Source organism: Panthera leo, chromosome B1, assembly GCF_018350215.1.
Source record: "Panthera leo isolate Ple1 chromosome B1, P.leo_Ple1_pat1.1, whole genome shotgun sequence".
Classification (NCBI taxonomy): domain Eukaryota; kingdom Metazoa; phylum Chordata; class Mammalia; order Carnivora; family Felidae; genus Panthera; species Panthera leo.
The window spans coordinates 196,792,417-196,812,152 of NC_056682.1; the positions used below are offsets into that span (position 1 = coordinate 196,792,417).

General features: G+C 48.0%; 1 protein-coding gene across 1 annotated transcript in view; it reads left to right on the top strand.

Moving 5' to 3' along the window:
* The first annotated feature begins 11,046 nt into the window (after positions 1-11,046).
* LOC122218540 overlaps positions 11,047-19,736 on the top strand; it is a 29,384-nt gene continuing 20,694 nt past the window's right edge. Inside the window, exons 1-3 of the mRNA XM_042936737.1 lie at positions 11,047-11,089; positions 12,279-12,306; positions 12,443-13,022. Of these exons, the coding sequence (XP_042792671.1) occupies positions 11,047-11,089; positions 12,279-12,306; positions 12,443-13,022 (651 nt within the window). The remainder of the gene's footprint in view (positions 11,090-12,278; positions 12,307-12,442; positions 13,023-19,736) is intronic.

The window sequence follows — 19,736 nt, forward strand, 5'->3', positions numbered from 1 at the left end:
TCCTGAACCAGACAGCAGGGCTCACTAGGCATGGCAGAGGTGATGCCCCAACGTGGTTTCTCCTTCCTGTCGGCCAGTAGCTGAATTTCTATCCCTAGGAATAAAGCCTTCCGTTCCCCAAACAGACAGGAACCATGGACCAAATGAAATGAGGCAGAGAACCGAACAAAGAAAGGTGTTAGGATCTATACTGGGGTCCCCAAAACCTACTGCACAAGTCGAGGCCAAGTTTGGCAATAAAGGCGTGTGAATAAAGCTCCAGGGATTTGGTCGACTCAGTGTGAGTCAGCAGTGTGATGCGGCTGCCAAGAACAGCAAAGGCTGTGTTAGACTCAGTGTAATTAGTCCAGATGAAGGATTAGTCCAGAGGAGATGACCCTTCCTCCCTTTGCGCTCCCGTAGCCACACACGGAGTCTGGTGCTAATTCCAGATCCCACATTCTAGGAGGGACCTGGGGAAACTAGTGTCCCTGCAAAGGAGAGTCCCCAGAACGTTAAGGAAGCTGAAACCACTGAAGATAACAACAGGGCTGAGGACTGGGGATATCATCTGCAAAGGCCACCCCTGAAGGGGATAGGAGCGTTGTTTCAAAAGACATGACAAGGTATTAGGGGGTTTTCTATGAGCCCAAGGGATAGAACCAACGTCCATGGTGGACATCCTGGAGGATCAGACGTCTGCTCGGAATTAGAAACATCACCCAATAGGGCACAGCTGCCATAGCATTGGACGGATGCTTATCATTGGAGGTCTCCATTGGGTCATCCGGTTACTCCACAATCACTTATTACTTCCTAGTGACTGCCAAGGACCAAACTATGCAGATGCCCCACAAAGAAAATGCATTCCCTGTCTTCAAGGACTATACCTTGAAGACCAGTAAACAAATAATAATTTCAGTGAAGTAATTTCAATGCAAGACTGAAAGTAACCAACAACTCCCGAGTCTCAGACATTTATTTCTTGGTCATGTCATACGTAGGAGACCACAGCTCACTTCCCGTGGCTCCGTGTGCCTTCTCATTCGGGGACCTGGGACAGAAGAACAAAAGTGCTAGTGGAAACTTGCGATGGCCTTGGAAGCTCCCCCTCAAGCGAGACTCATCGGCGCGCATTGCACCGGCGGCAGCATGTCATTGCTAAGTCTTGCCACAAGGGGCGCTGTGAGTCACAGCAACAGGCAGGTGTGTATTAGGTCCTAGAAGAAAAGGGGAGCGAATAATCAGCAAAAACAGCCTAGTCTCTGGCAGTGTCCCCTGCGTCACCCTGTGGGCGTTGCGAGGACAAGATGTTGTGGAAGACGCAACTCTTTAGAAGGGGGCTTCAAGGAAGAGGGGGATCACTGTTGGCCGCGTGGGACCAACCCCTCTGTCTTTCTAAAATCTCTCCTATGCTCACACTTTTCTATATGGCAAAATCCACCTTAGCGTGAATGTTCATAAATTACTCAGCTCTGGTCTGAGTGAGATGGCTTTCTTGCCCGGGGAGAGAAGTGAAAAAATAAACAAACTTTCCACTCGGGGAGCAACATCTACAGAAATTTAAATGAGGTAAATGAAATTTAACAGTTGAGAAATTACAACGATGGAGAACTAGGTTAATCCAGGGACGAAAGGGAGTGAATCGAGAAAAAAAAAATATTAAGAAGCTGAATTTAATTAAGGGACCTAGAAGGGAGATATTAGTAGCCATTCTCCGTGAGGAATAATAATAAATGAAAGATTGCATGTCTTTTGGGGTTGTAAAGGCCTAAATTATGGTCCTCCTCCCACTTGCCTCCTGAAAAAAAGAATTTATTTAATCTATCTGTGAAAATTTCACAGATGGAGGGAGCAAAGCGGGCCGGTTACCGTGTGTGTATCTGTTTGTGTGTAAGAAATCCCTGCCGCCTTGACCACTGGGAGCAAACAATTCCCAGCGGGGTGGAAGAGAAAAATTGTCCCTTTTTTCCGAAGTGTGTTTGGCGAACCGAGGAAAGGTGGATGAGGCGGGGCCCCGGGCACTTGGCCTAAAATACTTCAGTGCTCACATTGCGTCCTTTAATTTTTAATACATTGTATTTCTGTGTTCGGAGACGTTTTAGTTTTTTTTTTTTTAAACTTCTGGTGCAAAATCATTCCGTTAAAACTTTGGGAATTAACATGTCAAATACCAATTGCAACGTGCAGGGGCTGTGAGATGCTTCTTCGGCAATTTTCAGTTTGAGAACTACCTTGTTCTCCTCAGAGGAAACGCACAATTTTAATGTTTTGAGGTTTGTTTTTGTTTTTTTTTTTAAGTGTGGTGATGGTAATATAATGACAGCAGAATCTCCCTCTAAAGCTACTCTTGGGGCCCTGGGTGGGCACAGCGAAGGGTGAAGGTGGTGAGTTCCAGTCTTTCTGGACACACAAGACAAAGACGATAAATAAAAGTGTCCACCTTGGAAAGAGGCAGATCTGAAACAAAACAAAAGCATTTAGCTGGGGTCTCAGAATTGCAATTTGGGGAGCGGGGATTTCGGTAGCAAGCCAATTTGTGTCCTGCCAGGGAACAAAAGTCAAGGGTTTTTAAAGGCAAAGAGGAACGCCTGTATACATGGTTGACAAAGAATTTTGATTGATGTTGGTGGCAGAAAACTAATCTTGGCTCCATGTAATTGGCCGTTAAGGCTCTCACTCACTAAGTAAAAGGCTATTATTGTGGCAACTTGCAGGGTTTTGTGAAAAGTTCTTGGAATTGCATTTAGGCCCAGTTCAAAAGTTCATGGTTCTACCCAGTGAGAACATGTATAAGGCCCACACTCTGAATGACTTCCCGGCTCCATTTTAAACCCCTTGACATATGTAGCTCTATTTTATTTCAACTTTCACAGAAGGAGGAAGGCCTCTTTGGAGTTCTGTGTTCACAAGCTTCTAGTAGGGAGCTTGGCTAATAACAACAGTACACATTGATTCACTTGTCGTGTGCCACTTATGGCTCTAAAAACTTTCATATGTCTTAACTCATATAATCCTTATAACGCTATCATGGGAGGTAGGTATGATTATCCTTCCCATTTTATAGATAAGAAAATTGAGGTCCAATAACTTGCCCCAAATATATAAAGCTCTTTTGTAAGTCGATAACATAAAGACAAACAACCCAACAGAAAAATGGGCAAAACACATGAACAGGCGCTTCATGAAAGGGGATATCCAAACAGTCATTAAACACAGGAAAATGTGATCGACCTCATTTACCCTCAGAAAAATCCAGATTAAAACCAGAATGACACATTACTACATACTCGATTGAGTGCCTAAAATTAAATAGACTGATGGTACAAAGTCCTGGAGAAGAAGCAGAGCAATGGAAACTCACTTACTCCTTTCTGGTGGAGAAGGAGCCCACTCAGCCTCTTTGGAAAACAGTTTGACCTTCACCACTCAAGTCGGTCATTTGCAAGCCCTGTGATACAGCAATTCTTTGCCCAAGCAGAGCAAATGTAAATATTTGCACCTGTGTGCCAAAACACACGCACCAGAGTGTTCATAGAAGCATGATCTGGGAAAGTCCTAAATTCAAAACAATCCAAATACCATCAATAGTAGGATGACTACGAACATTCAGTATACACATACAACATAATACTATTCAGCGGTAACAATGAACTTCAGCTCCATGAAACGGCATGGGTGAATCTCATAAACAACACTGACCAAAGGACTGAAGCACAGAGGAACGTTGGGTGATTGCATTTAAATAAAGTTCCAAAGACTGCAAAATTAATCTCTAGTTTTAAAAGTCAAGAGAGTGGTGGCCTTGGGGAAGGACAGAGGGAGGGATGATAAGGGAGAGGCACGGGGGTCTTTTGGAGTGACCTCAGTGTTCCTTGCCTTGACCTGAGTGGCAAAGGAAGACCCATCCATATGTTTTAAAGAACCACATCTTTACTTCTGGTTCAAGAATTGGCTTAAAGTGTCACTTGCCCGTCTTCATAATTCATGCACAATCAGATGAGAAGGGTTTTTTTGTTGTTGTTTTTTTTTCCTTTAACAGGTAAATACTAACGTATTACACGCTAATTGATTTTTTTAAAATGAAAGACCTTGCCCCTGCTTGCACCTGTTTCGAAGGAACTGGAAATCCCAATGTACGAGAAATGCTATGCTTAATGTAGTTAAGCATAGAAACTCTAAGTAGGACAAACAGGCCATTTCAACTTCATGTTTTATTTCTCATTATTTACTCAGTGTTAATGCAGGAATTGCCTTTGGGTGGCTGGTGGAATTATTTCTTTGTTTTTGTTTTTTTTCCCTTCTTTTTAGTTTTCTGCAATTTTCCAAATTAGCTTTCATGAACAAGTATGACTTTTCATAAAATAAATACAAAAGTGTCCTTTAAAATATAGCTTACTTGGGGTACTTGGGTGGTTCAGTCGATTAAGCGTCTCACTCGTGACTTTGGCTCCTGTTGTGATATCACGATTGGTTCGTGGGTTTGAGCCCTGTGTTGGGCACCATGCTGACAGTGCAGAACCTGCTTGGAATTCCCTCTCTCTCCCTCTCTCTCTCTCTCTCTCTCGCTTTCCTAAAATAAATAAACAAACAAACACACAAACAAACTTAAAATCAATACGATGTAGCTGACTTAACTCCTGGGTCCTGAGAGGTGGAGGTTTAAAGTGACACAGTCTTCTGTCATGTATCACCCTGTCCCTGCAGCTGTTTCTCTCACCTCCCTTTTGCAGTAAATCCAGTAGAGAACGTTGCCATTTCAAACTCCTCTCTTGAAACCAACCTCATGATCCTGGAACTCCGGCCCAGATCCCACCTCTTTGTGGGGTTTTCCTTCCCTGATCAGCCAGTTGGAAGCAGACAGACCCTTAACGGTCAAGTTACAATGATTTTCTTCCTCTGAGTCCATCATACATTTTGATGGTTGGGATGCATCCCTAGGACCCAGCGGTGTCCGCCCCTTGACTGATGGATTGACTTACTAATCGATAAGTGCCTCGAAACTCAGTTCTGTATTTTGTACTTTCATGATTCTCTATTATAACATGTGATTCGAAAGGTCATGTGAAAGTTCTAGGGGGAAAAGAAATGTTATAAAAAACCACTTAAAGGTGATGTTCCCAAGACCTTAAGATGTAACACATTGCATTGCATTGACTTTAAGATTTTTTTTTTTCCTTTTACATTTTATATTTATGAAATTGGGATTATCTCGTGATTGATGGCATCTTCCTGTTATTGTTGGTTGTGCTGTGGTCATGACCTTGATGTCCCTGCCTGCTCGTTGATGGACCGGCCTCCATGCTTCCAAACTGGCCTCCATGACCTCTGCCTCCTGGAGTCCATGCTTTCCCACGACCTTGACCCCTGGAGTGTGGGCTGGACCTACTGACCTGCATCGGCAAACAGAATGTGACACACGTGGCAGGATGTCGCTTCTGAGGTTAGGTGCCAGAAAGATAATGCCCTCCGTTCCGAGGGCCTTCTTGTGCTCTCTCGCTTTTTCAGAATGAGGAGACCGACTGTCATGTTACAAGCATCCTGGTGGAGGGGTCACGTGGCCAGGAGCTGAGGGAGGTCTCTGGAATAGCCAGTGAGGGCTGGCCCTCAGTCCACCCCCGCCTACAAGGAACCGAGTCCTGCCGACAGCTGAGTAAGTGAGCAGTCCTCCCTCGGGGAGCCTCCACATGGACTCGAGCCCTGACATACACCTCGACTAGAGCCTGAGCTACTCTGAGTGAGGGACAAGACCCAGCTGAGCCACGCCTGGATCCCTGATCCACAGACACCAAGAGATAATACGCGTGTGTTGTTTTAAGGCATTAACGTTGGGGGTAATTTGTAACGTAGCGATATATAATTAATACACCCACTACTTGTGTGACCCTCAGGAAGTTACTCACCATCCCTATATTCATAGGAAAAACAGGGATAGAAAGACTGCATTCAAATCGCTTAGCCCAAAGCTAATGAACAAACGCCATGAGTTTTATTTACCTCTACGTATCTCTTCCTCCATTACCCTGTTTGATCGATTTTCCTCCTTTCGTGCCAGTTAGTCAATGCTACGTTACTTTACAACACACCCTGTTACAAATGTATTGAGATACACTCGCCACCAGACCTGGGCACACTTACCCAGGGCAGAAGAGACAACCCCAGACCAGAGCAGGCCTCTCCCCCACAGGGAGGACCCCAGAACAGCAGCGGAGCCTCAGAGGTCGGGTGCTCCCTCCAAACAGCTTGCTCCCAAGACGAGGAAGGGCGGAGCCCATGAAGCATCTACCCTTATCCTTCCCAAGTTTGCCAGTAAATGGGTCCATCTGTCTCCGGAGGCAGGCAGTGTTCCTGCCAAACAGAGCCGCTTCCAGAAAGAGGTGAATCCATAAAGGCAGGCCGAGTGAACCCGAGGCACCAGAGCTGGGAAGGGCATTCTTAACATCTACCAGGGGATAGCCCGACGCCTTTCTGATTTTCCGCTGCACGAAGACCGTGTCCTGCCCCCTTCTCATGTCCTGTGCTGGCAGAGAGTCAGAGCTATAGAACTTGGTGGTGCTGGAATGATCGCCCGCGGACAGGAGAGCCGAGGTCTGAAGCACCACCAGGAATCGAGGGCCCCAAGGTGAGGAGCTGCAACTCCACACCGGCTCTTATTTTTAAGGGCTGATCTTACGTGGGAGGAGAAAACCAATTACGCTGAGAACTGAGCTTAAAGCTTGGCATTTTATTTTGTCAATTAGTTTACTACATGCAATTATAACAATATCATGAATATTGGATTTAAATACCTTATGGCTGGTTAAATTCCTAGAATGTAAGTACATTCGGAAGGCATGAAGAAGAACCCTGGTCTCTGCTCCTTCACTGGGAGATAAAATATGAAATACACGGGAGTCCTGTTCCTAGTTCTATGAAGTGCACACATGCAGTGAAAAGAGGAAGGGGAGAATTAGACCATGAGACGGAGAGAGAGCATAGAAGGACTTGACTGTGAACCAGTTCTAAACCTACCATTGCTACTTGTGTGACCCTTGGGAAGTTATATAACATCCCTATATTCATACGAGAAACAGGGATAGAAAGAATGCGTTCAAATCGCTTAGCCCAAAGCTAATGAACAAATGCCATCAGTTTTCTTTACCGCTACGTAGCTCTTCCTCCATTATCCTGTTTGATGGATTTTCCTCATTTCGTACAAGTTAACCAAGTTTACATTAACGTGTTGTTACAAATATATGGAGATCTGCTGCCTTGATCATTGAAAATGTGAAGGGCTGTTTTGTTTTGTTTACTTAAGAGTTACGTTGTCTGAGCTTCAAAGCATGCAGTGAAATACTTACCACTACCATCAAGGAGACAAAAAAAATATATTATAAATTTTATTATTATATATAATATTAATATATATGATATATAATATAATATTTTTATTATATATATATATATACATACACATATATATGGCTAGGTCTTGTGTATTATATATTATACATATGTATATATATACATATATATGGCTAGGTCTTGTGAGTCCGTGGTCAACCTTTTCGTAAGAACAGTGTGCCAAAAATCTGGGGAAAGGAACTCTAGGATCTTTCAAGCGACGCTTATCTTTGCCTCTGTTTTAAATCTGGAATCGAAACAAGGCTTAGGGAAGAGAAGGCAACAGGGTCAGTTTTCAGGGACGATAGGGGCCACACTGGAGAGCGTCAGAGGGTGTTCCCAGAGGACAGAGCTGCTAGAAATACGGGCTGCTTCAAGCAGACTCCGTAAGGATGTGAGAGGAAGATAGTCACAGTCCAAATTCTCCTTGGAGCTTTCCGGTGTGCGGAGCACCAGGAGCTCATGAGAATGATCCGACCGAATTGTTATTTTTCTGCTCACGCGTGTCTGTGCGCACCTTCGGGTAAGGGATTCGATTTTATTCTTCTCCACAAACATCCCTACCCCAGGGCTGCGATATGGGATGTACCCAGTACTCAGTAGTTGTTTCAACTCAACCGATGGGGCGGGAGAGAAAGGGAAAGAGCTTTATTTATTTATTTTTTTCCAAGAGTTGAACTCTCCAGTATCCTGGAACAAGGCCTAAAAAGGGAAAACCAGCAAAGACCTGCTCATCAAAGCATCGGTCAGCTTTGGTCCCAGCAAACCTAAAATCCAAGGGAGCGCCACAATTTCCCGCTGCCCCGAAGGCATCCCGGCGCTCAGCAGGGTCTGACAATCTGAACAAGGGGACCCCTCCGGGCCTGCAATATTGTAATTTCTGCAGCACTGATGTGTGTGATTCGGGGCAAAGTTGGACACAGGATCAGAAATAAACGCAGTATGTTGTCTGGAGTTGTTTATCCAACAGGAGTCATAGGAGCCCCAGGTACTTCCAGGGCCTCTCAAAAATGTTGTGTTTTTAAATTTTATTTTTAATGTTTATTTATTTTTGAGCCAGAGGAGACACAGCGTGAGCCGGGGAGGGGCAGAGAGAGAGGGAGACAAAGAATCCGAAGCAGCCTCCAGGCTCCGAGCCGTCAGCTTCGGTGTCGTCAGCTGCAAAATGAGAGGGTCTTGATAGGTGATCTGTAAGCTGCCAATATCCTAAGATACAAGAGGCTTTGTTGAGCACCTAGTATGTGTTCAACACCATGCCAGGTGCTCAGCAAGAAGTAGAGAGTCAAGACCCCACCTCTGTCCTAAGGGAGCAGAAAATCTTATCTCCAGGAGACACAGGACTGACCCCCGACTTCACCGAAACTCACTGGCATCAGTTAAGTTGTAAACTATGTTCTGCAGAAGCGAAGGAAGATAAATCACGTTCTGCAGAAGACAAAGGGAGGAAAATGGAGACAGAAGCAAACGCGCCACGGGTTCAACCAACAATCAGTAATAACACCGGCTGGGATTTTTTTCAAGGCTTTGGGCCAGGTACCGTGCAACACGAATGACAGGACGTATACATTTTGTCCTTGTACCAACCGTCTTAAAAACTGTGATTTCCTCCTACGACAAAAGCAAAGGGACACGGATTTACAGCCATGACATGAGTGGGAGTAATTAGGGCCCCAGAGGTAGAGGTGATTTCTCTGAGGCAGCTACCCTTCCAGTAAGAACTAGACTCCTCGCCCAGTGCTCTCTGTAATTAAATGGTTTGGTTATGTTTGCTTTTGTTAATTCTGTTTGTTTTCATGTGTCATGGAAAAGGGCGGTTGGGAGAAGGGGAGAAGAGGAGAGAGAAAAAGAGAGAGCTTGCTTCTCCTGAAGACGTTCAGGATCCATAGTCCCTCCACCTGCCTGGGTTCAATGTGATTTTATCTATAACTCCAGCCTGTGGGGCTACGTACCCTGTATAGTCTTTCCTCCCATAATGACAGCTTGAATCTTTCAGGTTAATAGCATGAATATTAAGGAGTCCAATGGGATTCTTTATAAGCAGAGGAAATTGGGATCAGGTTAAAAATCCAATTTTAATAAACTTTCCAAGTCCTGATTTAGATGGTGCACTAATGGCTCTTACTGCTGAATCACCCGAAAAGTCAGATGTATTTTTAAAAGGTCCTTGTTGTATGGGAAGCTTGATGGATACTGTCTAATTGTACCTTGTGCGTTCTTGCCTTTATAGAAAAGATCGTGTGTAAAACTGATGAGAACAGATAGGCAAATGCACCATCCAGAAAGCTGGGCAGAGGGGAGGGCATTGGGTGTGAAAGATGATTTTCGCTCATTTGACCGAAACAAAGAGAACATGATTACACTGTGTGAAAATGGTATCCTCAAATAACTCCGCTAATTTGATTGTGCTCAGGTCTAGGATTGTTTCCATTTCTTTTGATTTGCTAATTAGCTGGCATGGTTGGCTCTAGAGAGAGAAAATGAGGGTCATATCCAGAAAACATGTAGGATGGCAATTCCTCCCAACTCACCCCACCCATCACGTACCTCCCCCAACCAGCGTCCAACTCCCAACTTGACGGGCGTCCCTACAAACAATCGACGCATCCATGATTAATGGATTATTTTATGCTTTTCTGAAAGCCAGACTTTTATCCCCTTATGACACCAAATTTATTCTTGGCATGTGTGGTTACAGGGTTGAATTATAACTTTGACCTTTGTGGGACCTAGCCTTCTAAATTAATTAACGAACAATTAAAAGTTAAATTTCATGGGGCGCCTGGGTGGCTCAGTCGGTTAAGCATCCCACTCTTGATTTCGGCTCAGGTCATGATCTCCGGGTTGGGGAGATCGTGCTCAGCCTCAGGCTCCAGGCTGACAGCACGGAACCTGCTTGGGATTCTCTCTCTCTCCCTCTCTCTCTGCCTGGCTCAGGCAAGGTTCTGGGGACAGAACACAGAGTTCTCTGTGGTTCCCATAATGGTCCCCACAACTCAAAGCATTTCTAGTCTAGTGGGGAAGACAAATCTCTACGCAGATATTTTCAATACAATATTTATGTTCTTAAAGCTGAGCTGAGTCCTGGTGATACATAAATGCCTGAATAGGAAACCTAACTCATGCCCAGAAGAGGTCAGACGAGGCTGTTTAAGAGAAATGACAAATGTCTTGGCAGAGACCTAAAGCTAACAAAGAACAAAAAGGCCAATAACACTTTCTTATTTATCTAAACATAAGAACGTGGATCATTTTTAATTCACATTGACTGATTTTTTGTTTAAATGAGAGAAGCTGAAAATTCAGTCTTCAAATTCTTTTTTTTTTTTTTACTGTTTTATTTATTTACGAGAGAGAGAGACAGAGTGCAAGTGGGGGAGGGGCAGAGAGAGAGGGAGACACAGAATCGGAAGCGGGCTCCAGGCTCCGAGCTGTCAGCCCAGAGCCGGGCGCGGGACTCGAGCCCACTTACCACGAGATCATGACCTGAGCCGAAGTCAGAGACACTTAATCCTCAGTCCTCAAATTCTTGTCACTTGCCAGATCTACTTGGAGTTGCTTCCTCCAAGAAGTGAAGCTTCTAGAAGAGACTCGGGGCTGGGGCCTAAAATTCTTGTTCCTTTTTAGGACTTGTAGTGGGGAACTAAGGGGATCAGTGAACCTGCCCTCTGGCTCCCAGGGTGCTAAATGGAATCAGTGGCAGCCTCCCTGGGCATCTTGCAAATGAGAGGTGAGATTCCCAACTATGCACGCAAGCAATTTGAACTCTCAAGGAAAAGAAGTAATCATACCAACACAGAACATCAAAGCTGCCCCCTGTTTTGAAAGAACCCCTGATCTGCGCTTGGCTTTAGCTGCTGGTAGGAGCTAAAGGATGTTGGCAAGAGTTTATCTCAGATGACCGTTTGACCTGTACCAACTCATATATTATTTCACACAGCTTCATAGAATGGCAGGCGGGGGGGGGGGGGGGGGGGGGGGGGGCGGAAGCAGTTCTTTTAAAGCTAATGTAAATTTAAATGCTGAGGCTTTTCAAAGTAGGGCTTTAAAATGACTTAAAAATTCATCTATACATGCGTATATTACCCAAAATACCTATATCAGCATTAGTCTGGCTCAGAGAAATAGCCAGGGTCACAAAAACCCCTAAAAGCTTGTTTTCCAAAACAAGTCTCGGGTCTTGGCTCCCAGATGTTACTGGCTTTATCAGATAGAAAATGCTGGTGGTCATCGCCTCGCTTTCTAAGGGGGCAAATAGGTAACCTTCCTCGAGTAAAGGGGTCCATTTCCCCCGGCAACCGTTCCTTCAATGGGCAAGTATTTCTAAACTAAGTAAAATTAAGGAAAGATTGTTTTTTCAAACTTAAATGACAAAGTCGAATTCTGCCACATCTTTATCTTCCAATATTTACGGGACGGAAGATGTGCTGAAATCTCACTGAGAATTAATTACCTGGAGGTGCATTTGGCGTGTTTCTTTGCGCCTCCCTTCCTGCTTCCCAGCACGTTTGTCTGCCGACCTGTCTCTGAGGGCAGCTTACTTTGGCTCAGGTAAGCGGGGCAGGGAGGCGATCCAGCCTCCGCAAGGGGACCCCAGCCCCACACCCCTCGAAACCGGAACTCCGAAGTTGAACTACTGAGATGCTGGTGGAATTCTCACCCCAAACCTCCAGCTACCGGATCTGGGGAGGGGACAGAGAATCCCTGCTTGATTTCCGAGCAGACGTGTGCAACCCTGGGGTGGCAGCAAAAGCAGAGGTGAATTCTCCGCGCTCTCCCGGGAAATCCGCATCCACTCCCGGACGCGCAACCGAGCCGGCTCCGGGCGCGGATTCCCGCTCCGGCTGGGGCTCCCGGGTCGCCGGCGTCCCGGCCGGGAGGCGGTGCGAGCTCCCGGGGAGGGCCCCCTCCGCCTCCAGGGCGGCGCAAGAAGCGCGGGCGCCTAAGGTGGGTCACCTGCCAGGGAGGAAACTGGGGGTGCAGACGCACCTGGGGGGGGGGCGCCTACCCCGGGGCCGTGCGGAGCTGGAGGGTGCAGAAAAAGGGGGGAGGGAGGCTGGAGTTCGGACCTAGCCTTTCGCAGCGGGGGAGAGGGCGTGGACGGGACGTCCCAGGTTTGCGGCGCAGGCAGCGTCACCCAATCCACAGCCGACCCCACCCTCCGGGCCGCGCGGGTCCCCTCCCTCTGGACTGAAACCCGAGGAGCCGCCGCGCCGCGGGGCCCGATGCACTTGTCCGCTACCGGTCGGCGGGAGGCGAGAACCCGGCGCGGCCGCTCGGAGCGAGCCCGACTCGGGGCAGCACCGGAGCGGGCCGGGCAGCAGTGGGCGCTCGCGATCCTCCTCTGCCCAACGCGCTCTCCCTCAGGGCCCGGCCTCCTCCGTCCCCTCCTCCTGCTCCTGCTCCTCCTCCCGCTCCTCCCCTCCGCGGGACTGATCGCCGAGCCTCCCGCCTGCAAAGTCCCCGGCGCGCCGGCAGCTACCAGCCGCCGTCTCTGCTGGATCTCCGTGGGTGCCTGCGCCCCAGCCGCGTCCGCCTGCCCCGAGGCGCCCCCCTCCCTCCCGGCTCGCTCCGCCGGCCGCCGGTGCTCCGCGGCGCTGCCCATGGCCCAGCCCGAGAGCCGACTTCGGGCGCCGGACCGGCTGGACCGCGGCGCAGCTCAGGTGAGTGCCGCGCGCCTGTGGCGGGGGCCTCCCAGGCTGGGGAGTGGCAAGACGTGGGGCCGTCGGGGTGCCCTCACCGGCGTCCCGGATTAAGGGCGAGAGCAGAGCCCAAGGTGAGTCGAGGCTGGAGCAAGTGGAGTGGATTTGGGGGAACAGGGAAGGAGAGATCCGGGGTTTTCTCATCCTTCTCACCTCCTGCCTTGCCCTCTCAGCTCTGCAAATCCCGAGGGACTTTTTTTTTTTTTTTTTTCCTCTTATGGACAGGTTTTCGGCTTTTTGACTTTGTGGATTGGATCCTCCCCCAGCAGAGCCAGGGGGCTAGTTCCTGCCCAGCGCATCTCCCCGGGACGGCTCGGGGCGGCCGGAGCGCAGCGCGCAGCAAAGCCCGGGTACCACTCTGGCCGGGAACTGGGGCAGGGATCCAGTCAGCAAAAGTCAGTCGGTGGAGAGAGCACCCCGGGTGGGGAAACCTAGGTCTGCCTTGCCTTTGCATTTGGATGGAGTGGAGGAGACACGGGACATCTCCCAAGGGGCGGGGATGTTCCGGCGGAGAGAGATTAAGGCGATGGACCATAGGTAATCTCTTTCCCGAATGCCAGTTCTACACCGTCCTGCTTTTTCATAGTACTTTTCACCGATTTTTTTCTGCTTCTGTTTCTATTTCGAGCACCACCTTGGGTGGTGGCGGCAGATGAGGGTGGGGGGAGGCGGGGCGCCCACCCGCGATGGGAGCGCACAAGACCCCCTCTCGGAACCGGGGGCACAACTAGGCGAGCCTGACATCTCCAGGTGCGCTCTCTGAGCCAGCCGGCGGACTGCGCGCTGCTCCCCCTTCTGGCCCCAGCCTGTCCCGGGAGCCGGAGGGCCGGCTTCCGGAGCCGGGCATAGGATGGAGAAGCGGGCTGGAGCGGGGTTGCAAGGCTCGGGGTGGGGGGTGCGCTTGGCTGCGCGGTTGTTTGCCGGCGCTGTGCGTCTTCCATTTCACCCCCTTCGCTGGCGGGCGTCCCCGCTTCTTCGTGCACCCTGGCCCCTCTCTCGGGAGCTGGGTTGCATCTCTCCTCCGCCCTCCACTGTGCAGGACAAGACGTAGCCTTGCCTCGCTTCGCCTTGCCTTGCGCGCGTCTCGCTCCTCCCCCAGCGTTATCCGCCGGCTATTTTTAGCCACTACTTGCAGGAAGGTGCTTTTGGGGGGATTCTGGGGAGGCGACTCCAAATCCATTCTCTTCGCACTGCGCTCCCAGAAGCGGTACCCTGCTGGCAGGGAGCAGCCGCGAGGAACAGCCAAGTGAGGATGGAGAGTATCCGCTCCTCCTCCCGCAGCCAGAGCTCTCGGAACCCGGGCACCACCGGCTCGGCTGCGCCGCCCGCCGCCCGCCGCCCGCCACCCGCCACGGGAGCCGGTCCCGGGAGGAGTCCCTTGCGTCCGGGCGCCGTCGTTTGGCTGGCTTTCGTGGCTGCAGCCCGGGCGCACGCAGGATCCTTTGGGTCCTAACTCTTGCGTTCTCGCTTTGCAGCCACATCTCACCTAATTTCATTGAAAGGCAATTACCAACTTCCACTCAAGGGTTAATTCCAGGAATTCCGTCTTAAAAAGGGGTGGGGGAGGAAGGGACATAACCTAACTTCTGTCTCCCTGTGTTTAGAAAGCCCATCCTTTGGCGTTTGGAAATACTCTTGTTTTCAGCAAGATTGGGTGCAGCTAGAAAAGCCTGACCTCGTGAAATTCCGGGAGATGGACGCTTCAACTGCAAATCCTCGCGTTATTCTTTGCATTTCCAGGGCTTACATCCTTTTACTTCCATAAGATTGCAGAAGTAACATGTTCAAATGGACCATTGTGTTACATAAGGTTTTCCCCAGAACTAGAAGAGAAGGATCAGCTTCTCAAGGAGCCTTTCTGGGCTCCAGTGGGTCCCTCTAACTCTCAGCCCGTGTTGATGGGGATCTGGGATTCACAACTTCGTGACTAAGCATTCCTAAGTCCTCGCAGTTAATTAGGACAGCAGCATTGAGTGAGGATTGGCCCAAGCTGCCTGGTGTATGGTGCACTGTAGCTTTAAAATGGGAGGTTTGGTTTTTTTTGTTTGGTTTTGTTTTTTTTTTGCTTGGGAAGCTGGTGAGAAAGTGGTACCTTGAACTTGCAAATGGGATTGGGAAAATCCCAGGGCTCGTAGCTCTGTTGTTGGTACCCCTAGTATAAAGCCACAAGTCCTCCAGTCCAAAGCAGTGCTTTGCTCTGTGTAGATGCTTAGGAACCCTTTGCTTGGACTCCCCAATACAGTTGAGGCTTGTGCTTTCGTTGTCAAAAGAAGAAAGTTCCTTACTGGAAAAGCCCCGAGAGAGCTCTTTGAAGGGAAAAGCAATGTGGAAGCTTTTCTTACCTTGAATTACCATCTGATAGTGACCGGAAGGGGCTGGAAGTACGGACGGGCTGATGTAGAATTGCTTGATCCGTGCACACTGCCTTTCCCCTGCCAGGGCATCTACCCAGGGTAACACACACCCACCTTGAGTACTGAGTCGTGAGTCGTGTTCTCTCTGTTGAGCCTAGAGACTGGAGAGAAGAACACTACAATGTATTGATATCCTGTAGGTGATATCCTGTAGGTGAGCCTGTCCCAGGGTCAGGGCTCAGACAGCAGGCTCCGGGGCATGTCTCTAAGCCAGGATCCCTGTTCTGAGAGACAGTCTTGGAGGGGTGAAGACAAAGCTGGAGAGTTGTAATGCTCTAGCTGCTATGTAGCAAATGCAGTAACTTTTCAGTGGGCGTTGGAATAGACCAAGTTGTCCTCCGTGATTTTGGTGTATCTTCTTTGGACTCCACCAATGAACCAGTGCTTCCTACCGAAGCTGCCCTTTTCTAAGTGGGGAGAGTGGTGAGTGTGCTAGTGGGATTTGCAGGCCGCCTCTTGCCCCAGGCCCTAAGCAAATTAGCTTTCCCTCGGAGCCTTGAATTCTTCCTCTGAAAAATAAGAGGCTGAAAGATTTTTTATGAGAAAGTGAGAAAACGTATGTGCAGAGCATTTGGCAATTGTGAAACAAGGGTGAAAAATGTTCAGGGCTACTTACCATGTATTTCCTGCAAATTTCATTTGGTCTGTTTTAATGTTAATTACAGATTGCTGATGTCTGTGTCAATTACATATGCTAAAGGTTAAATGGAGGAGAAATGGGCTGGTATCTCCTTGTGATCACCTAAAATTCGTCAGCACCAGGCCTCCCTGCTCCTCAGAACCGTTGGTCTCTTGTTTTCAGGATCAGAATTAAATTTTTGAGAGTATTTTTTAAGAGTTAACTTAATGGATTTTGTATCTTAACATATGTATGTATGTATGTATATTTCGAGGAAGGGAGCTGAAATTGATTAATCAGAAAAGGAGAAGAGTTGCAGATGAGTGCATCAGTTGGGGCAGAGTAATACATGATCAATTTCAGGACCGGGGCTGGGTCTCCCTTGTCTAAATCTGTCATCAGCATAAAAGCACTGGGTCTCTGTTGCATTGTGGGTGTTCCAGATTTGGCCCCAGGACCTAGCTAAGTGCCTGGTCACTTAATAAATGGCTCAACAAGTAGTTTTGAATGAACGATTGGACGGAATCTCCACAGCAACCCTGTGTTGTGCACAGACAGATGGCATGATTTCTATTTTAGAGATTTGGAATGTGTAGATCAGAAGAAAAGTTAACTGGTTTTCTTGAAGGTACAGAAGATTCCAGATTGGAGTTCGGGTCTGTCTGTTCTCATTCTGTGCCGCTGCACTGATCATATTGCCCCATCCCTCCCATCACCACCTAGGATCCTCCTACCCCACAGTGGACTTTTGCATTTTGGAAGGTGTCCCTGGAGGGACTTTTCAGTGGGAGGTGGGGCGCTCTTTCTCCTTGTCCATCTCTCTGAGCCCTGAACGGAGGCTCGATTGGAGGATCCCACCTGGGACCTGGCATCTTGAGGGACTTGCTAAGGGACGTCAGGACAGCTAAGTGTTCATTTACCACCGTGAGTCATGAATCAAGTGGCGTCAGCAGCAGCGGGAGATTTCAGGATTTCCCAGAGGTGCTGTTCCCATGGCATGACCCTGACATGTTCCCTGGCACCCAGGTTTCCTTCCTTCTCTTTTTCCAAGCCTGGCTTTTTAGCTTCTTAGCTTCTCATCAATTCCTGGAGGTAACCCTTAGTCTTCAAGGAAGCTCCTTTTTCTGAGTTAGCCGGAATTGTAACCAGCTCTTGTGCAGCCTCTCACGATCCGTCTTCAGGCCTGCCTCCGGCATGAAGCTTTCTCAGCTTCCTCTCCCCACAGGGAATTAAGCTCATAGCTTTTTCAGGCCGTTAGAATAATATTTACTGGGCCATAGTTTGTCAATGGTTATGTGGTACCACCAGAGTTCTGGAAAAATGAATACATTATTCTTCCGAAGAATAGCTTGAACATAATGGAAATAGATCCCAGTTGGCATCTTTTCTTTTTTTTTTTTTTTTTTTTTCCTCCATGTTGCCTGCTTTTTGGTAGCTTTCCAGCAGGGGTCGTACATTCAAATGCCTTCCGAGGCCAGGCCAGTACCAGCCTGAGTGAAACAGGCCTTAGCTGGTGCCTGGTTGAGAAGTGTGGGGTTTGGGCACTGGAGCTCAGCCCCACCATCAGGGTGGCCAGGACCTCTGGCCCTGTCCAGCCACATCTGATTTTTTTTTTCCAAGAGCTGTAAGCTCACCATTTTGCAAAGAATCTACTGAGTTTTAAGTACCAGCAGTTGAGTCGATTTTTTAAAAAATAATACCATGTGGGCCAAACAGAGCACTTCTGTAAGTAGACTTTATATCTGTCGCACAGGCCTCCAGTGTATGGCCTCTGGTTTCTGGGGAGAGAGAAGAAATCGGTTGGAATATGAGACTATGTAAAATCAGTTACCCAGAATGTTGAAGCAAAGGTGTTATCGGGCGTGCTGTGTAGACAGCATTCCAGTGAGTTACCCTTCATGTTCAAGGAGCGTTTGCTTGGCGGTTCCTGTTCCCTGTCCTAAGAGGCAGTTACAACGATCACATTTAGACCTTTAACACATGTGTACTGACTTCCAGCCATGGACCGAGGATTGCACTACTCACTGGTGGCACAGGAGGGAATAACACAGGTGGAAATTCTTGACCTTGTACTTACCTTCCAGGGGACAGGACAGATTAAAGCAAGATGGATGATAATCTGTCCTCCTTTGGATAGTGATATGCTAAGGAGAAATCAGGAGAAGGCCATATGAAAAGCCAGAGTGCTAGGCTAATACCTTAGGCCAGGAACCAGGGATCTCAAAGTTCAGTCTCTTGACTCAGTGTAATCAAAGTGAAATGTCATAATCTGACATAAAAGATTGTTGGTGTGGGAGTTTAGACCCTTGATCATATTCTAGGAGTTGCTGTTGCAGGTAAACCCCTGAAAACAGACTGTACTCTTTAAAAAATAATAATAATAATGTTTATTTTTGAGAGAGAGAGAGAGAGAGAGAGAGAGAGCAGGGGAGGGGCAGATAGAGATTGGGAGACACAGAATCCGAAGCAGGCTCCAGGGTCTGAGCTGTCAGCACAGAGCCTGACTTGGGGCCGGAATTTAAGATCGTGACCTGAGCAGAAGTCAGACGCTTAACCAACTGAGCCACCCAGGCGCCCCAGACTATACTGTTAATTTTAATGAAATTGACTATTGAGTCCATTTGTTGCGTGTCTATCGGGTGCCAGACACTGGAGTAAGTGCGGGAATCCATTAATGAACAAAACCCATCAAGGACTAGTCCTCAAGGAAATTGGAGACCAGCGTGGAAGACATTAATAAATGATCACAGAAGAGTAGGTAACTAAAGTGAGCAAGCATTGTGGGACGTCCGCCTTAACTATTGAGGTTTGGCACTTGGAACTCTGGCATTCAGTACCTTTGTAATCAAGCATCTGATCTGTGCTAGCAACCCTTTCTGTCTCTGCTTCTCTGCCTGGTTGAAGCCAGGACCCCACCATCAGTGAAGATTTTTTTGAACCTTTAATTTCTTTACCTAGCAATGACATTTTGTATCCTTCTGAAAGTTCATTTTGTATCACAAAAACGAAGTATGTTAATTTTGTTTAATGTTTATTTTTGAGCGAGAGAGCATGGGCAAGGGAGGGGCAGAGAGAGAAGGGAACAGAGGATGCAGAGAGAGAGCATGAGCCGGGAAGGGAGAGAGAGAAGGGAACAGAAGAAAAGAGGCAGGCTCTGCGCGCTGAACTGAGCCACTCAGGTGCCCCCCAAATGAGGTATTCTAAAAATTGTTTCTATGTGTGAAAGGTACTTGTGCCCTTTGAAACTCTGATACGCACTCTGCCAAATTTACCCTGGGCTTTGATGTTGACTGTAGTGTAGAAGATTAAAAAATAGATCTTACTCTTAAGGAACTTAGAGTGAGTATGGCAGTCAGATCAATTAGCATGTTTTTACACAGGAGGGGTAAATGCATAGTGCTTGGGGCTTTGCCTGGGTCCTTGACACACCTTTCCTGGAGAATACCTCCTTCCAATCAATGTGTTGATTTCTTTCATTGCAGTCCTTTTCTCTCATAGCATGATTTTGTAGCAATAATGTTTATCTGGAGTCATCGTGTTAACTTCTCAGGCTCTCTTGCTTTATTCTGTGACTCCCCATCAGAACATGTGCCCCAGGGGGGCAGACATCTGGCATGCAGGCATGTTTCTCCCACCAGCTCC